This window comes from Culex pipiens, chromosome 2 (assembly GCF_016801865.2).
Source record: "Culex pipiens pallens isolate TS chromosome 2, TS_CPP_V2, whole genome shotgun sequence".
Classification (NCBI taxonomy): Eukaryota; Metazoa; Arthropoda; class Insecta; order Diptera; family Culicidae; genus Culex; species Culex pipiens.
The window spans coordinates 181,234,177-181,255,543 of NC_068938.1; the positions used below are offsets into that span (position 1 = coordinate 181,234,177).

The 21,367-nt window shown below is 36.1% G+C and overlaps 1 protein-coding gene across 4 annotated transcripts in view; it reads left to right on the forward strand.

The window, feature by feature from the left end:
* The window catches only part of LOC120429527 (RNA-binding protein fusilli-like), a 146,346-nt gene that overhangs the window by 110,947 nt on the left and 14,032 nt on the right, over window positions 1-21,367 (forward strand). For 3 of the 4 annotated variants that reach the window (XM_039594593.2, XM_052709148.1, XM_039594596.2), the window contains 6 exons: window positions 2,606-2,716; window positions 15,118-15,250; window positions 15,316-15,453; window positions 15,510-15,725; window positions 15,871-16,113; window positions 16,174-19,421. In XM_039594593.2, the coding sequence (XP_039450527.1) occupies window positions 2,606-2,716; window positions 15,118-15,250; window positions 15,316-15,453; window positions 15,510-15,725; window positions 15,871-16,113; window positions 16,174-17,262 (1,930 nt within the window). In that variant the 3' untranslated portion in view covers window positions 17,263-19,421. Of the gene's footprint in view, window positions 1-2,605; window positions 2,717-15,117; window positions 15,251-15,315; window positions 15,454-15,509; window positions 15,726-15,870; window positions 16,114-16,173; window positions 19,422-21,367 lie in introns of those variants that run through there. The other variant, XM_052709147.1, reaches the window with a different exon arrangement.

Consider the following 21,367-nt stretch of genomic DNA (forward strand, 5'->3'; position numbering starts at 1 on the left):
GATCAAAAGATGTCCCCTAAAATATAACAAAAAAGGGATTGTGGAATTTCAACTATCAGTGATATGGCTTATGCAAATTTTATTTTAAAAATCACATTAAAAATATGTTTAAAAAATGCTGTAAAATAATTTCATTTAAAAAAAAGCATTCTGCGATTGATTGTAAACTATTTCAAGTTTATTATATGTATATCGTTTATTTTTGTTTTTTTTTTTTAATCAGATTGGGGAACTTTTACCAAATTTTGACATTTGTGGGTCAAGTTTCGTAAAAAGACAATACTTAAAATAAATGCATTTTCATAAATTCTTTGATATTAATATATATATTTTTTTTTGTAGTAGCATTTCACTTCTTTTTTTATTTGTTGTTCGAAATTTTACATTTTTGGTGTTTTCCGCCCCTTCCCTTTACTGTAACCAGAGCCGAGGAAGAATTTTTTTTTGAATAAAATCTGTATAAAAAAGTTATTTCAAACTATTATTTTTCCAGTGTGTAACTACTTTTTTTGCCGACGACACCTAATCGATCTCAATTTTTTCCCCAAGATACAGATTTTCAAATATTTACTTATCATTTTTGTATGGGTATCTGCTAAATTTGTAATTTGACTTGTATGAACAACTCAAAGATGCAAAATGTCTTCGGACGATCTTGGGGAGAATTGCTTATTTTTGGAATTTAAAGCTAGGGGGAAAGCATCTAACTCCATCTTGACTCTTATGTTGCCTATCAGTACTTTAACGTTCAATTACAGCTCGTAAAAAGCGTTTTCGACTGAAATCAAGTGAGAAGAAGTTAAGTATAATAAGTTGTTTGAATAGTGAAGTCAGAAAATTGTTTGGAGTTAATAGCGAGTGCTTAACCAAACCAAACAAACGAGGATTTGACACATTTCAAATACAAAATTTAATACTGGTCCCAAACACAAACCACGTGGATATAAGTATGAATATTGAAAATAGTTTCAATTCTTAAGAAAAATAAGTTCTTATCTTCAAAACTGGGAGCATATTTTGATGAAATTTCCCCGCAATTTAAATATGTTTATATCTTTTGTTTTTTTTTTTAAATTTCCTAAGACATATTCTAGCGCCTTGTCTCTGAAAAGCAACCCGATTGTGAGCTGTCAATCACTCAGCAATCAAATGCAATGGCGCTCCGCAGCCGAACATTCTCCACCAAACATAATCAAAGTTAGGTCTGCAACACAGACGTGAGTGACCACAAGTCTACAACGTTCTCGGTGGTAGTAATTTAGAACATGCCGTAATCGTTTTCTAATCTTATGTAGAGTTTCTGTCTGGTGCGTGTCTAGGGTAAAGTGCAACGACTTTGACGGTGGACTTTTCACTTTGAGGTCGATGTTGCTGCTTCATAGACGTAGGTTAGAGTTTTGTTTGATTTGCCTAAGGTAGAATGCCCTATTGTGATAATATTTAAAAAAAATCTAGTTTGAGCATTTTAATGTTGATGGTTGATGATGTAACTCTATACTTCAAGTCCTAGAAACGACCTGCTCGTAAACTCTCCTCCAACAAGTGTTCATTGCACACAGATTTTGCGTTCCGCGCGATTGCACTTGGCGACTGCATCGTTAAAACGGCGTGATGACCGCACACAACACTTTATGTCGGATCTCCACGGCAATCATCGGCGCTCGGAAGATCATCTTCTGACGTGTGACGCATATGGACTTTGGAAATTACGTCACTTTCGCCCTCTTCCAGACTCCGGTGGCTTTTAGAGCTATTACAGAACTAAAGTTTCCTGAACAAAAGTGCTCGGTCATTGCCGACGACATCGACGGCGTGTAATGACGCTTATCAAATTTTCCCTGTGCGTGACGTGCAGCTACGACGTACATAAATGCAGTGTAATTTTACGTGGTTTGTTCTAATCCAATGTCAACACGACGGCGTTTCGTACACGCTCATTCATGACTATCGACAACAATTGATCATCCGACTCGGCGTCTCCCGTGTCATTAACTGCTCTGGTAGATCGACAAATTTGACAAATTTATGTTGTTTCGGGTTAGTGCGGGCACGTGGGAAGTGTTTTAACCCTAAGTTTGTTTTTATTTTTCGCGGCTGTACTGCGTGTGGTTTTCATTTATGTGGCTTAAGTTACACAGCAAAAAATCCGATGGTAAAATCGCATGCAAAAACGTGCACATCACCTTCGTCAAAATAAACACTTAATATTACACACCGCATGTACAATTTTTACAAAAACAAAAAAAAAGTTGCAACCGACGGGATTCAAACCCAGCACCAACAGTAAGGACTGGCGCCTTAGCCCACTCGGCCACCAGACCGATGGAAAGCTTTTGGGATAAACGCATATATGAGCATGACATTTCGGTCAAGTAGGTTTCCCATACTGATGGGCTACATATTTCAGAGTGTAAAATCACATAAAATTGCATAAAATAATGCAATATTTATTTTACACCCAGGCCTTTTACACGCAGCTTGATTACTACTTTTTTAGCTGTGTACTTCATTTAGTTACGAAATGTGAAAACACCACCTGCTTTTGTATGAGCCACTGTGCATTGGATTAATGTTTTGCATTATGTTTCTCTATTATTCATTTCAGCTCAATCGATGACGAAATTGACGGCACTTGCATAGTGCGGGCACGGGGACTGCCCTGGCAGAGCAGCGATCAGGACATCGCGCGGTTTTTCCGTGGATTGAATGTGGCAAAGTGAGTATTTTCCCTTACACAGAAAAAAAAGTTGAATTTTGGAATGTTGAAAATTTGGTAGGTTGAATATTACCTCTTTATTTGTGTAATATTACATAAAAAATGTGTAAAAATGTAAACCTGATGAATATTCATCAAAAACTGATGAAAATTCATCATTTTCTGGGGTAAAATTTATCATTTATTTTGCCACAAAATCTGTCACCATTTCCTGATGAATATTACCATTATTTTTTTTCTGTGTAATTACATATAACGGTATAAATACAAATTAAAATACTTAAAGTGAATTGTGAGAAGAGGTGCACATTAATAAAAGTGGAATTTCTGATGATTGAAAATTGGATTGTTGAATATAACCTCTTTTTGAGTAATTTTACCTACACAGAAAAAAAAAGTTGAAATTTGGAATGTTGAAAATTTAGTAGGTTGAATATTACCACTTTTTTTGAGTAATATTACATTAAAAATGTGTAAAAATGTGAACCAGATGAATATTCATCAAAAAGTGATGAATATTCATCATTTTCTGGGACATCAGAAAAAATACTGCACATTTATTTTTGCTTAAAATATAGGAAATGTTGGTAAAAGCCTAAGTCACCTGAAAAATATTTTGTTAAAAATATTGGCTAAGTCACATAAACAATTTGAGAATTTGTAAAAATTGAGTAAAACTTTTAAAAACTACTTTAAGTTTAAAAGAGTACCAGTTTAAGTAAAGTAAGTAAATCTTTCCCTGTTCCTGAGGGGAACACCCGTGAAGAGTATCGGGGCCGGCATTTACAAAGCGGATTCAGTGACAGTTCATTAATGAACTTAATGTTAACATGTTAAGGTTAATGTTAACATTCCATAGGTTGTCTTCCTAAGGTGTCTTGATAAGGTCCAGTTTGTGACTATACACTACCTTCCCTTTACTAAGCAATCGAATCCAGAAGGGAAAAGATCACCAGTTGTTTTGGGCCGAGCCGGGATTTGAACCCCGATCTACCGCTTACGAGGCGGAAGCTTTACCACTGGGCTACGTGGCTCGGTCAGTACCAGTTTAAGCAGTTGAAAAATTGGTCCAATTTTACCGAATTTTGTAAATATTTAAATAATTGCGAATAACTGTATTTTCAATTGAGATTAATACTTCTATTTAAATTTTTAAATATAATTCAATGATACTTTTCATTGGTTTGGGTACAAAATTAGTATCATATTTAATGGTAACATTCGACTTTATATTTTTTGGATATGGCACATTTTATCAATACTGTTGTTAAAAAAATACTTGGCCCGTCTTCTAAAAAAAAAATTACAACACTCATTAGAGTGCTGAAAAGTTCATTTCGATTTCCTCAGCACCCGTATTTTTGTAACTCTACAGAGCCTCTTAGGATAACTGATTGACACCTGCTGAAAAATTAATCATTTTTTAAGTTGATGTATGAACTACATAAAATTTAAAATTATGCGAAAATCTGGAGTTTTTTTAAAGGTCCAATAAACATTTTTCAGCTTTTTTTTAGTGATTTTTTATTACCCTGACTCAAGGCGGTTTAAAAAATACCCTAAAAGCAAAAAAAAAGTTCATTGGACTTAACACACAACTCGAAAAATCTGATTTTTTTTCCTTGGTTTCTAAAAAAACAATTGCTTTTATAATTGATAGAATTATTTTTAAATAAATTTTAATTTTAAGCCAAATTCAGTGTTCCGTTCCGAACAGACATGCAACACTGTTTTTTTTATTGTGATTTTTTTTAAAGATAAACAAAGGGGAAAAAATACAGTAAATGACAAAAAATTGACTTTTTTCCAAATGTATTTTTGACATTGTTTTTGTACTGTGTTCATGTCTGTTTTAGTTGGTGGGATCGGGTTAACCAATTCACTAATTATTACTGAAAATTTGACTAATACGGTCTCTAATTTTAAGCCAGTTTCTTCATAAACTTGTTTTGCTTTCTGGAGTTTTGTTATAGGTCCAATAAACATTTTTTCATATTTTTGAGTGATTTTTTAATATTCTGAATCATGCCGGTTTAAAAAATACCCAAATAGCAAAAAAAAACCTTTATTGGACTTGAAAGAACTCGAAAAATCAGATTTCAAATAAACTATGGCATTTGTAATTCACAGAACTATTTTTAAAACAAATTTTAATTTTAAACAAAATTCAGTGTTCCGTTCCGAACAGACATTCGACCCCATTTTTCATTTTTAAGTGTGAATTTGAAAGATGTATAAAAGAAGAAAAAAAAACTTAATTACATGACCAAACATAAACTTTTTCCCAAATGTATCTTTAACATTTTTTCCTTCCTCACCTTACTGAGGAAAGGCTATAAAATCACTCGAAAAACGAAATTCTTACGTTGACATCCTAGACCCACCTTCACGTATACATCTCGACTCAGAATCAAATTCTGAGCAAATGTCTGTGTGTGTGGTGGGATGTTGATCAAAAAAAAAAATGCACTGGATTATCTCGGCACTGGCTGAACCGATTTGGACCGATTTGGTCTCATTCGATCCGTCTTGGGGTCCCATAAGTCGCTATTGAAAATTACAAAGTTTAGTTAAGTACTTCAAAAGTTATGCTAAAAAAACGATTTTAACAAAAGTCCGGAAGATTGTAAAAAGAGTTGTTTTTGTAAGAAACCCCGTCATGTTATACATTTTTAGAAAGGTATTCAAAAGACCTTTTCAACGAGTTCAAAAGATTGAAGATCTGACAACCCTATCAAAAGTTATGCGCACTTAAGTGTTATTTATGCACTTTTTGGAGGCCGGATCTCAGATATTTTGATGAGAACGTTGTCCGGATCTATCATGCGACCTGTCGTTGTATAGGTAATCAAAAGACCTTTCCAACGAGTTCAAAAGATTGAAGATCTGACAACCCTATCAAAAGTTATAAGCACATGACTGGAGATTTTTTTTTAAAAGGTCCAATAAACCAAATTTCCAGTTTTTGCTTTTTGGGTGTTTTTGAAACCACCTTGAGTCAGGGGTATTAAATAACACTCGAAAAGCAAAAACTAAAAACTCCAGATAAGTGCCCAGAATTATGAAGTTCTGACTACCCAATGGTATGAATAATGAATCATGTTGATAGATCACTGAAAGGTCCGCCCTGTTGTATCTATTTTGGATAGCATTCCCTCTAAATGTGAGGAAGGCACCAACCACCTAAGGGTGGATTAAGTAACGTTTTTTTTTACTGTGTTCCTGTCTGTTTTAGACGGTGGGAACGGGATTACCATTTCACTAATTTTTAAATTTTGCTAATATAGATGCTCTCTTATTTTAAGACAGTTTATTCATGAACTTCTTTTGCTTTTGTTGATAAACCTGATATTGTTCAGAACCATTTTTTTTTATTTAAAAATACTGAAGCATTTTAATGACATGGAAACCAACTTAAAACATGTTTTTTCTTTAAGGTTTTGCTTAAAAATTATGTCACAATTTCAAATGATGATTGCTATTTTAAGAAGGCTAGTCATTTCTTTAAATAGACTCTTTGTTATGCAATTAAGAGTAAATTTATATTACCTACAATTCTAAAATGTTATGAAAATATTGAGTATATTATGTTCAATTTTGCTTAGATCTTGATTTGATTTGAGTGGACATGACTAAAATAATCTTCCCAATACAACGCTTTCAAAACATCCTCTAGCATTCCGCTAATCAGTAAGTTCCGACCTGGAAAGAAAGTAAATCTTTCCCGATTCTTTTCTCACTTATACTTCCCCATGCTTTACACACAGACTCACAAACCGAAACAAAACTTTCGCTGATAACAGGGACCGAGACAAGCCACGACGACCTTTTCACATTGGACCCGTCAGCATCATGCGGCCAAGTCCTGCCGTTTTCCCTCAAAAGATTCTGAACTAAAGTGGACTTTTAGGGTAAACCGCTCATTTATCGATGTTTGGGTCTCTAGTGCGCTCTACCCACCACTGCGTGGCGCTCCGATCACCTAAGAGGTGTCTCTTTTCCTTAGACCCTCAATAGGGTCACCTACCCTAGCGCGCTGATTCGACTCGCATCAGCAAATCAGTCGCGGCTCGAAGCTCGGTTTAGTGTGATCGATACTTTTCACTGGCACTGACTGTGACTGGCTGGGCCGCGGGTTGTTTTGAAATATACTACCACATCCGATGTCGATGTGTTGGTTTGTGTGCACCCTAGTCCACCTATAACCAAATTAAGTGCCGCGCTTAGCCCATAATGAGCCAGAACGGCAGAACGTGAGCCTTTGCGCGGTCCTCGGTGTGTTCTCGTTTTTTTTTTTGTTGCTCAGGTTGGACGACAAATTTGCAAATTTGCAGAATAATAATATACCTTGCAAGTGCTTGACCGCGCATTTCCAGCGTGGTGCGATCGAGTTAAGTCGCGGAGTCATTCAGTGCACAGAGTTGGTGGTTTCAAAGTCCCCTTAATCGTGCCATTAAAGTTCAATCAACGTTCCGGCCATTTCAGTGTCATTCTGGTGATAGATTGGACCATTTGGGGTGATCAAAATGAGTGAAAGTGAGAGCAAGGTTGTTGATTCGGTGGCGGTTGTTGACGGACAGAAGCACGAATCTACAACGGCAACATCTGGAGTAACATCAACAGTAGCCAGTACAGTGACCGGTGGTTATGCAACCGGGTTGGACGTTTTGGGTAGAACGGGCGCCGCCACGATTGCGGTCACGAGTAGTTCCAGTGCGACAACTGGCGGTGGTGAAAAGAGGTAAACTCATTGAACACGAAGAACTCGAAGTTCGAGCCGAATCAGCTACTCAGAACATGCTTTTGATTGACGGACCTGATAGCGGTTGGTTCTTCGGCTTATAATAATAGTTTGAACTTGCTGTTGTTTGCAAAGTGCATCGGTATTTATTTATTGCGCCACAAACGTGCTTTGTTTGGTGGCGCCTTCATGCTGAGCGATTGTGAGGAGGTGGCATTCTTTTGTAAAGTTGTGATTGACAAAAGGTTTCATAACTCTGATATTCGTGAAAAAAAAGGTTTGCAAGTTAAAGTAATTGAGTTGAGTTCCATTCGCTCTTCACAATGTTCAGGTAATCAATAGACTTTTCAAAAGAGTTTAAAAGTTTGAATGTCTGGCAACCCTGTCTGAAGTTATGACCACTTAAGAGATTTTTATGTATTTTTCTGAGTCTCACTTATTTGTGTGAAAACTAAAATCGAATCCATCATCCGGTCATCAGTCCTTCAAAAAAGTCGAAATGTTTCAAGATCTGGCAACCTTGTCTCAGGTTATGACAACTTGAGTGATGTTATGTAGTGTTTAGAATTCGTCCATTTCTTATTAAAAAAGCAGTTTAAAATTGATTCTTGACATGTTTTTACGAGTTTTTTAATTAATTCAAACATGAACAGTTCTTCATTTTCTGAAAAAAAGTAATTTTCATTTATTTATGTAGGTTTTTTTTTGTTTCAAACATGAGTAGTAGTTCCTTGGAATCAAATTTAAAGATTTTTCAGAAGAACAATTTTCTGTAATTTTTTTCTTATAGTCTTTTTGAAAATGGTTGCCAACTGGAAATGTAAAAAAATGTAAAAAAAATTACAGAATATTTTTCTTCAGAACAATTGTTTTTTTTTCAACAAGGCAAGTGTCAAATCTCAAATCTTTGAGTTATTTTTAGAACAAGATTCATTGGAAATGTTTTTTTGGAGTTTTGCATTCTGAAAAACATGAACAGTTTCATTTTCTTCGTTGGCAGTATTTGGGATTTTTTGCATTATTTTCAAGCAATTAAAACATTCAGCAAAAAAAATCCATTTAGTAGTTTAATTTGAGCCAGAAATTTAACCAAAGTTGGTAATTGATAAAATTATCGTCGATATTATGAGCGTATAACGATAATGAGAAATTTTGCATGTATTTTCACTATTTCGTTGTGTTAAATACTAAAATTTCAAAAAATACCACGCTCATAAAATATCGTATTTTTCATAAAATTTCAGTATTTTTGGAACTTTGCGGAATTTGGTGCAAATATTAGTATTTTGCAAACACTGTTATAAAGTTAAAATTAATACAAAATTTAAATCCGTTTGACATCCATATTGCAAATTATAAAAAAAATCTTGTATTTGAAAAACCACGTTTTTTGTGAAAATATTCGTATTCTCTAGAAAATAAACTCCAATTAAAAAAATGTACACACAATATGGTCTCGTTTGGTACTCATATTGCAAATTAAAAAAGTTTTAGTTTTTTTTTCCAAAAATACGATATTTTGTAAAAAAATAATTCTTTAAAAAATCAAAAAGGTGAAAATGTATTAAAAAATAACGCTTCGTTTGATACTTATATTGCGAATTATGCAAATTTTAGGAGTTCCGAAGAAATACGCAACATATTTTGGAAAATTCGTGTTTTTTTTTTGAGTTACAATTTCTAAAAATATTTTTTTAAAGTTCAGAAAATTTGCTATAAAATTGTCTAAGAGATATTGAATATTGGACCTCTGGTTGCTGAGATACAGCGACTTAAAGAAATAGAAACAGGAAAATTGAAGTATTCGAAGTCTCACCCAAACAGCCCAACATTTTCTAATGTCGATATCTCAGCAACTAATGGTCCGATTTTCAATGTTAATATATGAAACATCCGTGAAATTTTGCGAACTTTTTGAAAAAAAAAAATATTTTGATTTTTTTTAAATCAAGACTAACATTTTAAAAGGGCCAAACATTGAGTATTACGCCCAGTTTGAAACATTCTCATCAAAAATTATACAAACTGAATTTTCTATGAGTTTTGCCATTTTGGTACCATCCATAAACCACGTGGACACCTTATGGGAGGGGGGTCAGCGATTGTCAGGGCCGTAACCAGGATTTTTGTTCGGGGGGGGCTTGGGTGCAAAAATTCAAAGAGTATAGAAACCAGCAAATTATTTATACCATCACTTGGTGTATGGTATAATTATTAAGATGAATTGTAAAATTGTAAAATAATGTGTGCAAAAATGTTTTAAAAGATTTTCTTCTTTAGTTTTCAATGTCTTTATTGAAGAAACTCCTTCGTCAAGAGTTTTTCTTTGTTCATACAGCTAGTTTGTATTAAAGGAGTAGAGAAGACAGTGTTTTTTTTTTACATTTTCTTGAAATTTTTAAATTGTAATTGAATTTCGTGAAATATTGTCGCTAAATTTAAAATTTACGTAACTTGAATAAACATTTTAAAATAAAACCCACGAACAAACTGGTAAATTTTAACTATCAAATTTTAAACCGTCTGGATTTATGTTATAGGCTGTGTGATCACTATCACAGTGATTACTTACTGTGCATTTATTTTTTTGCCGATAAAAAAATAAATTATTTCTATGAATTCATAGACTTTAAAATATGTAGACTTTGGATATCTCTGGATAAGAAAGTCTTTAAGCATTTTTTGATACTCGTTGGTTGAAATTTAACGGTTTATTCGATCGGATAATTTTTGGATGGACCATCACGGTTTATATTGCAAATTGTTTCAGAATTTGAGAATTGAAAAAAATGAAAAAAAAACAGATCTTAATAAAAGGTAATTTTTAAATAAAATTTCAATGTATCGTTTCAGTGTTGCTTATCTTTGAAATTACAAAAAAAAAATATCCGATCGAATAAACCGTTAAATTTCAACCAACGAGTATCAAAAAATGCTTAAAGACTTTCTTATCCAGAGATATCCAGAGTCAACATATTTTAAAGTCTATGAATTCATAGAAATAATTTATTTTTTTATCGGCAAAAAAAATAAATGCACAGTAAGCTTTGAAGTACTTATTTCATTAAAACGCAAAAATTAACATTATCAAATTTATTGAAAATAGTGTACAAGACAAACTGCTAAACAAGTATTTTCAATGAAAATGATATAACAGCAACTTCAAGCAAAATTTGTATTGTTCTTATCGTGTAAGGACTAAGAACTATTGGAGATTGGTCTATTAGTTCCTGAGACACATCTTTTTGAAATAAAAAATAAACTTGCACGATAAAAATTATAAATGCGAACACGATTAACAAATTAAAATCTTCAATTTACTTTTTTTTTATTTTGAAATAACTGTCAAAACTGAATTAATTTTTAAAATAAGTGTTGACAACCAATATGATTTTAAAAGATAAAGGAGGAAAATAATGTAAAAGTAAATTGGTTGAGCTGGTTATAGAAAAGATTCTCTGTATCTTTCTAAACAAAAAAAACACAAATGAAATCTTTTTTGGATTTCTGGGATTTAACTAATAAAAATTTTGTTGAATAATATAGAATTGTAACCATTTATTAGAATCGATGTTTATTCAAGAAATATCTTGACTTGGGAACAAAATCCTGCACATTTTATGGTTTAGAAATTTTATATTTAAGAAACCTTGCTAAATTAAAAGTAAAGAAAACTGTATGTAAGAACTCATAAATCAATTAGATTTTTCCTGTAAATCTAATCTCAGTCTGCACTAGAATTCAAAAAATATTTGAAGCACCAAAAAATTAAGATTAAAAAACATAATTTATTGAAATGTTTGAATATTTTTTATTGAATATCTTTATTTTTAAATGATTCAAATTTATTTTTATAAAAATTCAGGATTTTTTAGCATTAATTATTTTTTTATTTTTGTATTTTTTTTTATTTTGCAATTTCTGATTTTTTTTAAAATTATCATGTATCTTAAATTTTTGATGTTTTAAAAGTAAAGAAAACTTTATGTAATAATTCTTAAACCAAGTAGATTATTCCTGGAAATCTAATAATTTTGCTACAAGAACCATTCAAATGAAAATTAAAAAAAAAGTCCTGTATACGGAGACTCTTAAAACTCCATACAAAAAATGCTCAAGAAACAGTCAAGAAAAGATTTACGGAAAGATTTTGCTTTAGCGGTACGCAGCTGAAAAGAAACAGAAACAAAAAGTGGCATTTGATATTTTTTTATGTGTTGATAAGATTTTGATTTGTTTATTTGAATGCGACTGAGAATAACGTTTAAAAAAATGTATTCGCTAAATAATATTGAAGAATGGCCTCATGAAGCCGACTGTCAAAACGCTGAATCTTAAAATGCCGAATATGTTAAGAATGGATTTTGGTTTTTGCTCAGAATTAAGTTTAAAATAAGAGATAAGTCATTACATTAATCAATGGTACAATAATAGTATTTTTTTTTTAAATTTTGATGTTTTTTTAATATTGATTATTTCATTTATTTTTTAGTTTTTGATTTATTTTATTGAATTTCTGTTTTTTTTTTTAATTATTATGTGTAATTGTTACAATCCCGTCCGTGTGGATCAATCGGACCGCGCACAGGACTCACAATCCAGAGTTCGCCGGTTCGAATCCCGCGGCGGGCGCTCTAAAATTATTTGTGTAAATACGAGTATTCGGTGCCGTCGCTCCGTGCTATACTTTCATACACTTAGGAGCCCAGGGTGGTGAAATCTAAAATTAAGAAATTTAAAAGTAGTAAATTTTTTTAATTCTCAATGGAATACCCGATTCGAGTGGTAGTTTGACAGTTCGCTCCATTAGAAATACATTGCTTACTACCAATCGCGTCGGGTACTCCATTTAGACCGTTGCAAATATTATTCTTAACTTTATTTTACTAAACTCTGACCAAAGTCGACAGGGTAGAGCAAACAATGAAAAATATAAAAAAAAAAATTACAAGCCATTGGTTTATCATTTTAAAAGTGTTTCAAAACCTCACTTTAAATCAGTACAGTTGTTTTGCTTCATTAGTTTTTAAAATATCTAGTTACTGGCGAAAAGCTTTTTTCGTGAAAAAAAAATGCCGCGGTTCAACGAAATGTTACAATAATTTCAAATATTTTTAAACGAGCCCAAACATGTCGTACATGATTATCAACGCAGGAAAAAAACATTTCAAATTTGTTGTCGCTGCTCCTTAAAAGACTTAATCGAAATAAGTTATGAATAAAAAAATAACTGTTTTCAGTTGATTAGACTTCCATTTCTATTGAAGCTGTGAAGCTATTTTCAAAAAAAATATTATATTTGCTCTCTGCTGTTTGGCCAATTTTAAAAGGGTGGCAACATAAACTTTGGAAAATATTTACAATGAAATACAATTAAAAAATAATAATAAAGATATCTCACAATCTTCAATATGGAAATTCTAATCCATAAAATCCAAAAATATGAAATGAAAAAGTTCCATAAAATCCAAAAATTTGTAACGAAAAAGTTTAAAAATGAATTATTTATCAGAAATTTAAAAATTTGAAAATGATGTTTAATTAATTTAATTTCTGAGTTTTTGAATCCAACACGCAGAAAAATAAGGCATATTTGAATCAACAAAACGTTTTGTTGATTTGAAAATCTTTATTTTTGTTGAATCAACGCTAAACGTCAAAGCAGCTTTTTCGAAACAACAAAAGACTTTTGTGGAATTGAGAAAATCAAGGTTTGTTTCAACGCAAAATTGTCGTTGATTATATTCAACAAAAAAATTGTTGATTCAAACCTCGTACAGGCTGATTCTACAAAACATTTTTCTGCGTGAAGCTATAATTTTCTTCTTTTTTTTACATTTTGAACATTTTTATCATTTTATTTCTTGCTTCAAAAATCGCAAGCTCATGCACAAAGCGAAAATTAGTTGATAATAAGGATTCACTTAGTTGAACTTTCGATTTTTGATATATTAAATAAAAAATGGAGAGTGGCTACGTTGGAAACAAATAAATGTGACCAAAAGTAAGCATTTTGGACGAGTGGATTCGGGAAAAAGGATTAAGAAAAAGTAATAAAAAATACACACAGATATTTTTCAAGCATTTTTCTCTAAGGTCTCAGATATGTTACTAACCATATTTTAAAAACCAAAACGATAAAATTAGAAGTGTATTTCTGATAATTGTCGAAATTCACTCAAATGTTCTTCATTCTAAATGATTTCGATTTTGAAAACAAAATCTGAATATTTTGTAGAAATTATGGCATTTTTTGAAAAATGTAGAAAAAATCATTTGTTAAGAGTATGAAGGTCCTCAAAAAGATAAGGGGTTTTAATGCAAATAAAGAAGGGTTATTAATTTTGCAGTCCAAATTCGACTAGCCGATTATCCAAAAGTTTGAAGGACTTCGGATAATCGAATCATGAACAAATGAAATCGTTTTTTTATTTGCTTGCTTTTAACATCCAATTCGGCATCTGCAACCACATTTGAGTTAAATTTGAACAATATTGCTTGGCAACCATTTTGGCCGCCACTTTGAATCTAAAAATTCTAAATTATTTTATGGTTCTTCAGGAGTCATACTTAAGTTCGACAATCAAAAATAAGACAACGAGATTTAAGGATTTTTGCTCAAAAGTTATTAGCTTCCGAAAATGACCATTTTTGCACAACATAACAAGTGCATTGCCAGGCAAGCTAGTACAGACATGAGTTTAAAAATTAATTATTTCTATGTAGCCCCGGATATTGCTATTTTCGAAGGCTAATAACTTTTTATCAAAAAACCCAAAAAATAAGGTGTCTTCGGGAAAGTTTTTTCAATTTTAAAGAAGATATTAGTTATGAAATTTGGTAAGAACCGGGTAGTTTTTGCACCTTCCACAGGTCAAAAACTGAAACAGTTGCTTTTCTCCATACATTTTGACGATTTTTCTCAAACTTGGTGGTCAGTGGTCAGAAAAAGCTCAAATTTGGAACTTAGGCTAGTGATGGGTCAATCTTTGATTTTAGGGAGTAGCCTCAAGTAAGCCCAGATTTGGACCACCCTAACCAATGTAATGCTAAAACTACGAGATAAATGAAACGTTACTGAATGGAACTATGTTCAAATCTGCAGCTCAATTTTTAAATATTGGATCCATAATCTACGAAAACTGAGCTCGGCAATGGACAGGCAAATTACTTAGTTTGATCAATCTATTCCTGATTCTCTATCTTGCAAATTATTTCCGTGGAGAGAACACACAATCATTGTATTAGGATTATTTTTAAGGTAGTACACACAATCATTGTTTTGAGATTTTTTTAAGGTAGTACAATTTTAAAAAATTGGGAAAAAATTCGGGGGGGGCTGCAGCCCGGTAGCCCCCCCCCTGGCTACGGGCCTGGCGATTGTCCATGCTTCGTACAAAAATAGATTTGTTTTGTATGGGAATTGTCCACGTGGTTTATGGACATCAAAAATGTTGAAGCGGCCAGGCGTACTACGTAACGTTTACCGCAGAGATGATTCGTTGAGCACGGAGTTCTCATACAACAATAATGTTTTTTGGTAACCGTTGGTGTTGTAATAAAAGTGGTTGAATATCAAGTAATAACTTTCATTTCTTTCATTATAACCTATTTTATAAACTTTTCTCAAATCTTCCTTCGTTTCCTCCTTTACTTGCAGGGGTGGCGTAGCGCTCTGCCTATCGCCCCAGGGACGCCGCAACGGCGAAGCGTTGGTACGGTTCGTCTCGCAGGAGCACCGCGACATGGCGCTCAAGCGGCACAAGCACCACATCAGCAATCGCTACATTGAGGTAGGTTTTTTTTTTGCATACCGAATTGTGAAGAAATTTTGAATGATTTTTTTTGGACTTTTTAGGTTTACCGCGCCTCCGGCGAGGACTTTCTAGCCGTGGCCGGTGGCGCTTCCAACGAAGCGCAAGCCTTCCTGTCCAAGGGCGCCCAGGTCATCATCCGGATGCGCGGCCTGCCCTACGACTGTACCGCCAAGCAAGTGGTGAGTTTGGTGATTCTCAAATTTAAATTCTAGAACTAATATAATTTTTTGTGCAGCTCGAGTTCTTCGCCAACGGCGAAACCAGCTGTACGGTGCTGGACGGCGCCGACGGCATCCTGTTTGTGAAGAAGCCGGACGGGCGCGCCACCGGCGATGCGTTCGTGCTGTTTGCGCAAGAGTCGGACGCGTCCAAGGCGCTCTCGAAGCACCGCGAGTCGATCGGCCAGCGGTACATCGAGCTGTTCCGGTCGACGACGGCCGAGGTTCAGCAGGTAGGTTTTGTTATTGGGAGGGGAAGAAATGATCTTTTACATTTGATTTGAACACTCGTTTATGCCTAACGAAATCTGGATCAGGGTTTGCGGTAAGGTTGGTTTGAAGTTTTGGATGGGTGTACTAATGGATGGTTTTTGGCAGGTCCTGAACCGCTCGATGGATCCGAAGACGTACGAGCCGCCGCAGCCGCCGTTGATTGCGGCGTTGCCGCCTGTTCAGATGCCGCTGCTGCCGCAGCACGTGATCACCAGTGGGACGGAGAAGAACTGCATCCGGCTGCGCGGGTTGCCGTACGAGGCCAAGGTCGAGCACATTCTGCACTTCCTGGAGGACTTTGCCAAGCACATCGTGTACCAGGGCGTACATCTGGTGTACAACGCACAGGTTGGTGGTTGAGTTGGGGGTTGTATTAGGGTGGTTCTGACGTGGGTTTGTCCTTTGCAGGGTCAGTTCAATGGGGAGGCCTTCATCCAGATGGACTCGGAAGCGGCCGCGTACCAGTCGGCGCAGCAGAAGCACCACAAGAACATGATGTTTGGCAAGAAGCAGCGCTACATCGAGGTGTTCCAGTGTTCCGGCGATGACATGAACATGGTGCTGAACGGGGGCTTCCAGCAGCCGAACAACATCTCGAAACCGCCGCTGCTGTCACCCGGTATGTTACAAAGTGCGCAACAACCGCAAACACAGAACCCACAGACACTAGCGTTGTCCCAGCAGCTGCTGAGCGTTCCCCCTCCGTTGACCTTGTCGATTCCCCCTCCCAATGCCCAGTTGCTAGCACAACAGCAAGCCCACTTTATAGCCCAGCAAAGTTTGATGGCCCGCCAGGCAGCGGCAGCCGCTGCGGCCAACCAACAGCAGGAGCACCTGCTACTGCAACACCTTTCCGTCTACTCGACGGGCGCTTCTTCGGTACAATCGCAAGCTCCGCCCACTTATGCCACGGCCAACGCCGTCAGTCCCCAGTCCGCCGCGAGTAGTCTTCACATGACCACGGGTCATCCGCCTCCATCAATGTCCGGCATGACCCAAGCCGGCGGCATTCCTGCCCACCTTGCGGGCCATCCGGGAGCCGCGGCCGGCCAATATCCCCAGTTTGTGTTCATGCCTCGGCACATGGTCAATTCGGCCGGCTATCCGATGGGCTTCATGCCCTCTCACTTTGCCAGCCCAATGCACTTTCCCGGCTCGGCATCCGGATCTGCGGCAACCGCAGCTGGTAGCTTGGCCCAGAGTCAGCACCATGCCGCCATGTTGCACCACCAGAGCGCCATGGGACATTCCCAGCACCACCAGCAGCATGCCGCGGCCATGAACGCGGCTGCTGCTGCAGCGGCGGCCCAATCGGCCCAGTCCGCAATGCTTCCGGCCAGCATCAAACGCTCGTACGACAATGCCTTCCGCGGCGACCAGTCCCAACTGTCGGTAGCCACAACCGGCTCGAAACGCCCCTTCCACGGTGGCCAGCAAGCCGCAGCTGCTGCCGCGGCCGCCGCTCTCTATGCGCCCTATTACCATCCACACATGTGAGCTAACCTCAAAAATCTATTTTCGACCTTATTTATCATGTTGGCTATTATAAATGAACTAAAGTTAAAATTAGTACACTTGTACTTAAAATTACCATACAATTATATTTTTTTATAAAGTTATTTTTGCTATTTACAAATACGCATATAAATTATGAATTCCCTTCCATTCCAAGAAATGATGTAGCTTGTAGTGAAAATAAAGACAAAAAAACACATTCCATCCACTGCGCAAACTGATGCAGCTATTTGTTTTAGAGCTCCCCCTTTCCCCAACCCAACAAAAAGACTCTCTCCAATCGAAAGACGCTACTAAACGTACTTATAAGAAAAGATCCATATATATATTTTTTTAAATACGATAGATGTTTATTTTTACAAGCGATAATGTTGTGCTAACAAGCTGGGTTCCCACACAAAAAAAAAATCACGCCGAAAACTCATAAAAATAACAACCTTTGTTCTCAACTGGGAAACGCGCGCGCGAGGAAGCATTCTGCTCGGGTCGAGTGTTCTAAAACTGCGGTGTTACTCTTACTCGGGCGGTGTCGGGAGTTCTAAAAGAATGACGTGACAAATGGACACTTACACGAGCGCGTGCGCGCTCGCGCAAACTGATGATTGATATTTCGTTTTGCAATATGTTAGTTTTAGGGATTACTTTACTTTTAGTACACACGCGTGCGGCATAATTGAAGAATATTTAATCGTATTAGGATTCATTGATTGGGTTAACGTCTTAACCGATTTCTATAACCAACACACCAAACACGCAACAAACGAAAGCAATTTGCTAAACTACAACAAAACATGTTCGGTTTCAAATAACATTAACACAAAAACTAAGGTTGGCACCGTTCGGACAAAATAACCTACACAAGCATTCCATTTGAATCTTCCCTTCCTCTTTCCTACCGAAACAAAATCAAACAAAACGCACCCCCCAACCCTTTGTACTAACACAATTTGTTATTTCTGCTGCGGCCTCCCACACTCGTTTCTCTTTTTACAAAAACACGCGCGTCGCATTGTTATTCCAGTAATTTACCACATATAGACTTATTTAACCCCTCCCTGCTAGATTTGTAAGTGTTGTCGTGCTCGTGTTTATTTTAGTACAATTGTCCCCCAAATTGGCTAACTCTAAGCGATAAGTTGCGGCGGCAAGCGGTTTTGTGTGATTATTATTATTTTCTGCTCGGGTTCACGGTGATCGTGTAGCGCGCCACATTCCGTCTATTTGTGACTTTCGTTCGCAGCAGTACATTACACTTACACGTAATAACAACAACAACATACACAAAAAACACTCCTTGTTATACACAGCAAAAAAAAAAAAAAACACGGCGCAAGTACAGAAACAAGCAAATTGTGTTATCGTAATCTGGTATTCAGGGCTTTAATGTGAAAAGAGACTCTTTTTTTGTGTGGCGGTTGCGGGCGTTTTTCGAACAGTTGTGTTTTTATCTTTAAATCCGTACTAATTGTGTTCGAAAAGTGCACGCTGCCGCGCAAGGTTCGGAAAGCAATGGCTGAAATGTGTACTTTATATATTTTTTTTTACCGGATAAGATTGTTAGTTGTTAGTTTGTCACACACTCATCTCGGAGACAGAACGGGGAAAATCTCAGACGCGCAAGGTAAATTTGGTTTGGTGGGCTTGGTTGTTACATTCATCTTTGTTTTGTTTACTTTACTTCCACCTTCCGGTGTTCGGGTATCATTTCGTTGAACATTGCGCGGATATGCTGTACTTGTGTAACAAAGTGTGTTCCTAGCTCGAACAGTGCACCTCGTTTGCTCGGGTGGTCGGTGACGTCGGTTTGTTTATATCTCACCAAATTCTTCCGTTTGGATTTTCGCCCTTCTGTGCTCTGTGGAGAGAGTGAGAGAGTGAGAGAATGCTCCGCTCCCGTTTTCGGAATGTTGTGGGAGGAGCCCAATTATACAGAATTGATATTGTTACGTTAGTGTTTTTTTATTCCCGTTTCCTTCGCTCAGCTCAAAATAGCTTAGATTTTTTTAAATGTGTCTGTGTAAGCGTATCATGTACCAGGTAGAATTAATATTTTTCTTTTATTCATATATTCTTTAATAAGTCAAAAACCCAATAAAAACAGCTCTTTGGAAATAGTTTAAATAACATTAAACATAACAAAAGCAAATAACAACCGTGGTTACAGTTTTATTTTGACCATTCACTTCTTCTTACTGTGCCCCCTCTTTCGCATCACCATCTTGGTTTATGGCAGGGTTTGTTTTAATGCTACGATTAGTTACTGTCGAGTCAGAAGCAATTTCATTTCATTTTACTGATTGTTTGAAAATATGTTAAAATTGTTGATTCACCCCTCGTTTGACAGACAACCTAACCTTTACCATTGTCTTCCTTGATGCTGGTCAAGGCCTACAATGATGAAGGTGACCAACTGTCAAAAGCAAGGATGAACTACTCTAAACTGCGTAATTTAGTCTACCTTTTGTTTGCTTTGGCTGGTGAATCGACTGCAGCACATTACCCATGGTCGCAAGGGGGTTTTGGGGTCAAGTTGACGTGACCCTTGTGGTGAATTTTAAGTCCCGCTGTCTCAATTTCTGTCTTTTGCGTGCTGACGTTGTTGTTTACTTGATGGCTAATCGGACTAGTGCATTTATTAACCGGGATTTTTGCTGCACCTCCCTCCCCCTCTTTCTTCGGCGTCCGGAAGACACACACTACTGCATCATAGAACAATAGAGGAAGCTGTCAAACAAAACGCGAACTAACTGAGTCTACTTTTCACCTCTTTTTTCTGTCATTAAATTTTATTTAGCAGCTAAAACTAAACCCGAGAAATTTAAAACCGCCAAATTCAACTCTGGACTAGTGCTGAAAACAAAAGAAAATAAACCTAAATTCGACAAATAATTTTCCATTGTATTAGCAGCTAAAATCGCCTGTCTGTGTGTATGTCATTCTTCCGCAAAACAGTATGCAAGATCAATATGGTGAAGTGTGTGGTGGGATTAATCGGTGTTGTATCGGTGTGTGTGTGTGTGCAGCTGGCAAGTTGAGACAATCGCGCGCGCGCGCCCAAGTACACGCCAAAATAAAACCAACCAACTTTCTCTACATCTCATCGCTCGTCCTGTCCGGGAAAGGAAACTCGTCGCTCGAAACAAAAAAAAAATAAACACAGAAGCTCCAAACGGAAGGATTACTAGCCACACTAGTTTTTAATAACTACCACCACAACCTTATAACTACCACATCGCAGCGTGTTTTTTTTCTCCTGGCGGAAGAGTATATTTGGTGGTTTATGGGCAAATTCCTCCTCTTCTTATCATGCAATGGTAACATAAGTTTATAAATAGTTTGCATCTACGGTGAGTGTATTTTTACAATTTTATTTATTCATTTTTGTACCTATACTCTGTTCCTGTACTAAGTTTTAAGATTTTTTTTACTTTCCTTTCATCTTTAACCCTACTCTCTCCATTGATTCTTTTTTCACAGACAAACAGTCGTTAAACAATTTAAAAATTCATCAATCAATAATTTAACGGTCAATTTGATTTTTCAGAAACTCACAATGTAAAATCGGTTACGTCTGTTTGTCTGTGCTTTTTCTGTGTTTTATTTCTTTTCATCTCCTATTTTTACTTCCTCAGTTGTCAAATACTAATCTGTCGGTTGTCCCCATTCTAACCTACATTATTTCTTTGTGTCACCACGCTTTTGCCTCATCCCTTTGTTTTGTCTCCCTCCAAGCAAAGCTTTTTTTTTTCTCAAATGAAATCCCTCTTCCCTTAATATTAATTAAGATAATCGGTATAAGTAGGACTTTACCAACGTTTACATGTGTGGGCAGTGGATAATTTGGAAAAAAAAGTCGGATTTAATAATTCATGTAACATCACCAACTTGCAATCGCTTAAATCTTTACTTTTTCCAAGTCTCAATAGATATTATCTCAGTGAATCAAAATCTAATTTGATGTTGTCGTAATAGATGGTGCAGCATGAGATTTAGCTAAATGTGAATGGTAGTTTCGCGTTTTGTGTTGTGGATTTTTTTTACAACAAACTATAGTTTTTAAGTGCTTTACTGTTATGCGTAGACCTTG